This window comes from Phytophthora sojae, assembly GCF_000149755.1.
Source record: "Phytophthora sojae unplaced genomic scaffold PHYSOscaffold_8, whole genome shotgun sequence".
NCBI lineage: Eukaryota > Oomycota > Peronosporomycetes > Peronosporales > Peronosporaceae > Phytophthora > Phytophthora sojae.
In genome coordinates, this window is record NW_009258122.1 from 1,625,130 (window position 1) to 1,632,496 (window position 7,367).

Consider the following 7,367-nt stretch of genomic DNA (forward strand, 5'->3'; position numbering starts at 1 on the left):
GACAAAGAAGAAGAAGAAGAGCACGAACAATATGACGAAAGGATCCTTCGGCTACAAGCGCTGGTGAGACTCGGTTCCGATCTCCATGGCTCCGGCGTTGTCAACTCCCGCATTGCCGTCTGATAGTGGGACTTCGTCTACTCAGCTGGCTCCCAGATCTTCGTCTGACTCAAGCCCCTTCGTCCAATGCTAAACACTTCTGCTGTACTGGTGATCCGCTGCCTGCTACTCCTCGCGAAGCTTAGGAAACACTTCCGCGCTTTTCAGCGCAATGGTTTGCGGTCGAAGACGAGGTTTCGGAGGAGGAAGAGGTCGAAAGCTGGAGAAAGAAATCGAGTACCCGGCTGCTAATGAGTTTTTGGAAGAGGTGCAGGCCGAGTCAGATGATGCGGCAGACCTTCGGACGAAGTCAGACAAGTGTAAGAAGCTTAAGATGCATGGACAGTTGGTCAAGACTCGGCTACACACGGCACCGTGGCTTCGGAGACCCCTGTTGAGGCGACCCAGTCGGTGAGGCTTCTGCTCAAGCACTAAGCCCATCTCTAAGTGCTGCTGATCAAGCTGCTGCTCACGTCTCCATGTCTTGGCCAAGGTTGCGTCGAAGTCGGATGCCTAAGCTTCGTTCCAGTGTTATTTTGTCTCCATACTTAGGTCAAGCTAGATCGGGGTTTTCAGACAGTTCGTAGTATACCTAGCTTGCCGCTCCAGTTTAGTAATCGTGTGTCCTTCTCCAGCTGTTCTCCATCGTTTCTCCAATCGTAATATCCAAATCTTAAGCCTTGGCCCAATTCTACGCACAAAATATACAAACTTCTTCCGCCGTATTTTTTTTCGTCTTCTGGGGCGGGTTGGGTAGCTCCGCCGACATTTAATCATTGTGAGAGGGGTGCGGCTAGTCCTCGACGGCAACTTGGACCATTTGCAACCTTCGGCCACGCCGTTTCTCGCGTAGATAGTCATAGAGCAGTCCATCGCAAGACAAGTTCTATGCAGGACCCCACGAGAATTCGTCATATTCAACCCTCGTCACCTTGAACTCTCTGACGGCACGCTCAGTGCTCGTCAAGAGGGAATTCGGTCTTGCAGGATAGCTTCAACCTCATACTCACCCGTCAGGTGGTCAGGTTCCCAACTATCCCCCGGGGACAGCTCCTCATCGAAGTCTAGTCGCGTCTCTTCGGTCACCTCGGTGTCCCGGTCGGTCGCCAACTCTTTCACTGCCTTCAGTCGAGACAAGGGCGCTACCGGATAGAGCCGATAACCACCCTTGTCGGGCGATTCTAGTTCATACGCGTTCTTATCAACCTTCGTCTTGATACGGAATGGGTCATGCCACCATGATCCAACTTGTTGGTCAACCCATTCCATTTAGAGCTACGCCCAATCTCCCGGCTGTAAGAGAGACTTCGATGCTGGGTCTGGTGGGTCTTCTCTACTGCTCTCATCTGTTGGTCCATCCTCCGAAGTTTCATCAGCCGCGGAGGCTGATAGCGCAGCGCGTTCTCCTCGACGCAATGCCTCGTCGTGCTTCTGAGCTCGCCTAGCCTTCTCGACTGCTTGGCACTCCTTTGACATTTCCAGCACCACTTCCTGCTGCCTGATGACTTCTCGGCGCCACGCTAACGCATCTGACTGCCGTCCGAAGCCTCGCTTCAACAAAAAGGACATTGCTCTGAGTGCGTCCCATCCGTGCATCCAATAGAATGCATGTCTTTCCTCGTAGCATCCTGTGAGTTGTTAATCGCAAAGATCAACTTCTCCACAATCTCATCTCAGTCTTGCTGGGGTGGGTCATCCACGTACACTTGCACTAATTGCACCGCCGTGTTGGCCGATCGTTCTTGCAGGCCGTTAGCTAGCGCCGATAGCTCAACGTAGCTCTGCATCATCTCAGCAAAGGCTTGGAAGACCTCGCTCATAAAGCGCGGGTCTCGGTCATGACTGATTAGAGACGGCACTACGAACCTTTGGTACACACACTCCTTGAATGGTTGCGCTACGCAGAGTGCAGATGTGTCCGCCATGGCTTTGCAACAAATCCAGTGAACGCACACCGAAACAGTACCAATGCGGTATTGCCCCGCCGAGGCTTTGGTAGGGGTATCACAAAAGCCATCGAAACAATTTGTAGTGGGCGTTGGGCAGAATGTTGCCGGGTGAGTACCCGCGGAGTTGCGGGCGACTCTTACTTGAGCTACAATCTGGACATGAGCACACATGCCCTTCCACGTCGGCGAACAGTCCGATCCAATAGTAGTCTGCCTTCACTCGGTGGTGAGTTCGGACGATACGCCCTCCAGGGAGTCATGACAGTTCTGTGGGATCTCCTGAACCATCGATATAGGTACCACTAATCGTAATATCATTTGCTTGGTTTGTTCGCGTCCCCACCGACAGTTCGTTCCAACGAGGTACAGCAGGCAATATTCGTTTTCCTCAAATCTGTCAGCCATCTTCCAGACTTCGCGTGCAGCTTTGTAGACAAGCTTCGTTTGTTCTCCCTTTAGTACCGCCTTGAGGTTCGACCACCGAAGTTTCTCGTCTTGAGCTTTGCTGATGCTTTTGCGTCGTTCCTCTTGCACAACCAGCGGGTTGATGTTATTCGCACTCGGTACGTGGACTACCGTTGCATCAAACCTCAGTTGGTCCGGAGGTCCGTCCGACTCTTCGTTGCTGATGTCATTAGCTTCGTTTCCTTTGGTTCTCTCTGCTGGGCCATCACCCGAAGTCTCATCGGTAAAATTTACACGTTTCGCACGCTCCTGGGACTCTCGTGCACGGGATTGTTGTTTCGTCCCCGCGACTACATGTCCAGTATCACACACACAAAATCACGAAATATTCTTGCCACGGCACTGTCACTGATATCCATCACCCGTATCGAGTTCACATGATGTGTAAAAACTTCTACCGAACCTTCAGCTGACGGTTCACGTAGTACTTCCCGGATCCGATTCAATTCCATCAACTCTCGTTTCCGGTCTTCGCTGGTCACCATCACGATAACTTCTTCTCCATAGTTTCGCTCGCTAAAGAGTCGGCAGCTGCGTTGAACTCACAGATAGCATGTAGATACTTCACCGACCAAAGTTTCTTGGTCAAATCCATGTGCTTGCTCCGTTGCGCCAACAGCGACACCTTACGACTGGATTGCGAGTCCAAGTATCAGACGATGAGTAAATCCTCGGTCCCATGTTCTAGGGCTCAAATACTCCGTTGCTCATCCAGGTGGACTCAGCGAGGTTTACCGACGTAGTATCGAGATACGCACTCACAGCGATCACTACACTGCAGTCAGGAAGTCGTCACAATATCCAGGCGCAACCGCCATATCCACCATGCCTATCAGGCTTCGCGGAGCCATCAAACGAATGCACATACCAATTGTAGGTGCGTGACACCCATGCATAAAGAAATTGCGGATCCATCCGAGCACTCGGTGAACCTATGGTCGGGGTCAGCAACGCCGAGTATAATCACATCGTAAAGCATCAGAAACTGGACAAATGCGCGTCCCAAATCTAAAATGTGATTTCCGGAAGGACCCACTACGACATGTACTCGGTCTCTGTGTCGGAGCTCTAGTACACTCGCTACTCCGTGGCCACCTCGGGGCCTCCATCGGATGTACCATATTAGTGGTACATACCAGTAATGTCACGGGTCTCTAGTACTTTTTTCGTTGCTTTAGCATTTCCCCCCGGGACATGCTACCGGTAACATCGCAATAGGGGTCATCTGCTTTGATTTTATTTTATTCTATTTTCTGGCGAGTTGCAGCTGACTCAGCATAACCGACCTTTACAACCCGGGCAGACGGCGGCTGGGGTTTCCTGCTGAGATCAGCACCTACCACGTCGATTGCAGCAGGAAGGACACGCCGCTGCCTTCTCACACCCAACCTGAAGGAGGTGGAAGGCATCGCCTTCCTCTAGCTGGCGCTCCAGGCGTTCCAGCGCACGCTTTCCCCGCATCCCAGAGGACAAACACGTGGACTGGGCGTTTGAAGCCGAGGGGGTGACTGAAAATCTTGATCTGTTGCTGCGGACAGATAATAGTGGTTGTCAGAGTTGGATGCAAGCCGCTTTCCAAGAAGAATCTCATCATCTTATTGGACAAAATTCCCCTGCATTACAAGAGATCTCACCCCAGCTTTTTCTTTCCAGGAGATTACTTGTAGTCCAAGGAGTGTGCGACACACAAAATAACAGCACGAAGACCTCGTTGCGACAAGCGAACTAAGCGCGACGACCAAGAAGAAGCCGGCCTTCTAAGACCACGATGCGGTCACCGACGGCAAGTCATCTCTGCAGGTCGTCCTGGATTGGCTCTCCACGGAGGCAGATTACAGCAAGTGGCGGGGCAGCGACCATCTAGTGCTACAGTGCGAACTGCGCTAAAGCACGGGCCTCCAGCGAGTACGAGTTGGCATCTTTTTGAATGAGGCGAGGGTCATCGGATTGGTTAGGCGAAAGGTCGTCTAACCTTTTGCCTGATTGGATCCAGCGAGCTTGGAAACGTAGTCAAAGTTCGCATCCTGTCATTGGCTAATGCTCCTACTTGCATCCAGGGCTTGCATCCACCACTAATTAGGCTTCCCAACGTTTGTCGCAACCTCGTGGTTTTACCTGTTGAGGTTTATAAAAAACGTTGACAAACCGATTTATGAAAATTTATATTTTGTTTTGTACAGACGCCTCAAACGTCGCCGGCGTCGAGGCGGTCGTCGTGCACAGCTGGCTGCAGAGCCTGGAGGTCGGCGAAGCGCCCGCAGACTTGGCGCTCGACAGCGGGTACTTCAGCATGCCGCTGGTGGAGCTGACGCAGTGCGCCAACTACCTCAACTTCCTCAGGTCGGCTGGCGTGAGCCACGAGAGCGTGGTCAAGAGCTCCGCCACGGCCGTCGGCCACAGCCAGGGCGTGGTGAGCGCCGTTATCTTCTTGGCGGCCAAGACGGCCGAGGAGTTCGTCGCGATCGGTGTCTGCGTCCTGCGCTACAAGTTCTGGCAGGGACTGCGCGCGCAGGAGACGTACGACCAGCTCCAGACGCAGTACAAGCAGGACGCCAAGTAGGTCGTGGACGCCGGCCCGATGCTGGCCGTGCGCGGCCTCAAGAAGGAGCACGTGGCCAAGGCCATCGAGGTGGCCAAGCGCCGCACCAAGAGGCCCGACCTGCAGCTGTCGCTCATCAACGCGTCGGACGTGGTGAACATGACGGGCTTCCCCGCCACGCTGATGCTGCTGAAGCAGGCGCTGGAGGGCCTGTTCGCCAAGGCCGACGCCAACCAGACGCGCATCCCGCACTCGCAGCGGAAGCCCATGGGCTCGCTGTCGTTCCTGCCGCTGTCGGCTCATTTCCACACACCGCTGCTGACTGAGGCCAAGCCGAAGCTGGTCCAGGACGCTGAGCGCGTCAAGTGCGCCAGCAAAGGCAGCCAACTGCAGGTGCCCGTGTACGCTACGAACGCGGAGGCAACCAACCTGCAGGCGGTTGACGACGTTGTCGATATACTTATTAACATGCAGTTGCTGAAGCTCGTGGACTGGACGGCGACGTGGGCACAGATCGCGGAGCACCACTCGAGCGCAACTCACGTGCTGGCGTTTGGACCCGATCTTGGCGTAGCAAAGCTGAGCGACAAGTTTGCGGAAGGCCTGGGCATCGAGGTGGTGATTGCGACCGCCAAGCATCCGATTAGGAGCACATCGACGAAGTACGACCCTCACGTCGGCCTGCAGCAGTTCATCGACGCTGCGCCGAGCTTCACCCCGGCCGAGGCGACGTGGGCAAAGAAGTTCGGCCCGCAGGTGACGGCGTCGGGCAAGATCTACAACATATTCACACGCGCGCTGAACAAGCCTCCCATCATGGCCGCGGGTATGACGCCCACGACGAGCCTGGAAGGTATCGACCTCGTTGCGGCTATCCAGAACGCGGGTTCCCACGGCGAGCTTGTGGCGGGTGGTCTGTCGCACCCGAACATCTTCGAGGACGCGGCGAACGAGCTGGTGTCGAAGATCAAGCCTGGCCTCGTCATCGCAATCAACATGCTGTACCTGACCGCGAAGCAGTGGGGCTTCCAGTTCCCGATGGTCCTTCGTATGCGCCGCAGCGGCGTGCCTATCGAGAGCATCACGATTGGTGCCGGTATCCCGACGCAGGAGCGTGCGCTTGAGATTATGTCGCAGCTGGAGGCCGTTGGCATCAAGGTGGTGTGAGTCAAGCCCGATTCGGTGGACGGTATCCACGCGGTGCTGCGGCGATGCGTTGATGACCGTGATGCTGCAGTGGACTGACGGCCGCGCTGGTGGCCACCACAGCTTTGAGGACTTCCACCAGCCGATGGAGGAGACGTACGCCGCCATTCGTCGCGTGTCGAACGTGCTGGTGGTGGTGGGCTCTGGCTTCGGCAACTGGGAGGACTCGAAGCAGTATCTCACGGGCGAGTGGAGTCTGGCCCGCGGCCACCTGCACAATATGCCTGCAGATGGTATCCTGATGGGCTCTCGCGTGATGGTCGCGAAGAAGGCCGCGACCGCGCCGGCAGTGAAGAAGCTGCTGGTGGACACGCCTGGTATCAAGTAGGAGCTGGAGTGGGAGACGAGCTACACGGGCGTCACGGGCGGCGTTGTCACGGTGACATCGGAGCTGGGCGAGCCGATCCACGTGGTTGCCAACCGCTGCGCTGTGCTGTGGAAGGAGTTTGACAACAAGTACTTCTCGATCCCGCACGAGCAGGTGGAGCTGGCCCTCCGCCTGAACAAACAGGACATCATCGTGCGCCTGAATGCCGACTACCAGAAGCCGAACTTCGGCTGCGAGCGCAACGTCGAGACGGCCGAGGTTTTCCCGGCGGAGCTGGAGGAGATGTCATACGGAGACGTGCTGGCCCGCTTGGTCGACTTGACCTAAGTGGGGGTGGAAAGCAAGTCGCAGCGCTGGGTGCACGACACGTATTTCTTGCGCTTGAGCAAGCTGTTCACGCGCACGGACGCGCGTTTCCGCCGCGAAAGCTCTGGCGCACTGTTCGACCAGTCGGAGCTCTAGTCGTACCCGCGCGACGTTGACAGCTTGGTATTGGCATTTTGTTGATGTTGTTTGGTTATTTTTATTCGTAGCTGTTTATTGGTGGGGAGGTAATTAATATAATTCTATAAAATTAATAAATTTTATGTTTAGTCCTTTAGAACAATTTGAAATTTTACCTATTTTTCAAATACCTTTTGTATTTACTAATGCTTCTTTAATTTTAATAATAGGTTTAGTTTATTTATATTTTTACTTGTATAAAAACTAAATTTATTCCAACACGTTTTCAACAAATTTTTGACCACCCCTTCGGCAGCAGCGTCGACACCGTCGCAGG

The 7,367-nt window shown here is 54.5% G+C and overlaps 2 protein-coding genes across 2 annotated transcripts; one reads left to right on the forward strand and one right to left on the reverse strand.

The window, feature by feature from the left end:
• Positions 1–1,062: 1,062 nt before the first annotated feature.
• On the reverse strand, positions 1,063–2,024 carry PHYSODRAFT_337627 (hypothetical protein; the record flags this gene model as incomplete). Its single annotated transcript, XM_009535306.1, has 3 exons — positions 1,063–1,346; positions 1,437–1,597; positions 1,804–2,024. 3 exons carry the CDS (start codon positions 2,022–2,024, stop codon positions 1,063–1,065), a joined length of 666 nt encoding a protein of 221 aa, XP_009533601.1.
• Positions 2,025–4,281: 2,257 nt separating this feature from the next.
• Positions 4,282–7,048, forward strand: PHYSODRAFT_337628 (hypothetical protein; the record flags this gene model as incomplete). Its single annotated transcript, XM_009535307.1, has 6 exons — positions 4,282–4,300; positions 4,694–4,986; positions 5,074–6,210; positions 6,290–6,562; positions 6,587–6,898; positions 6,977–7,048. 6 exons carry the CDS (start codon positions 4,282–4,284, stop codon positions 7,046–7,048), a joined length of 2,106 nt encoding a protein of 701 aa, XP_009533602.1.
• Positions 7,049–7,367: the final 319 nt, after the last annotated feature.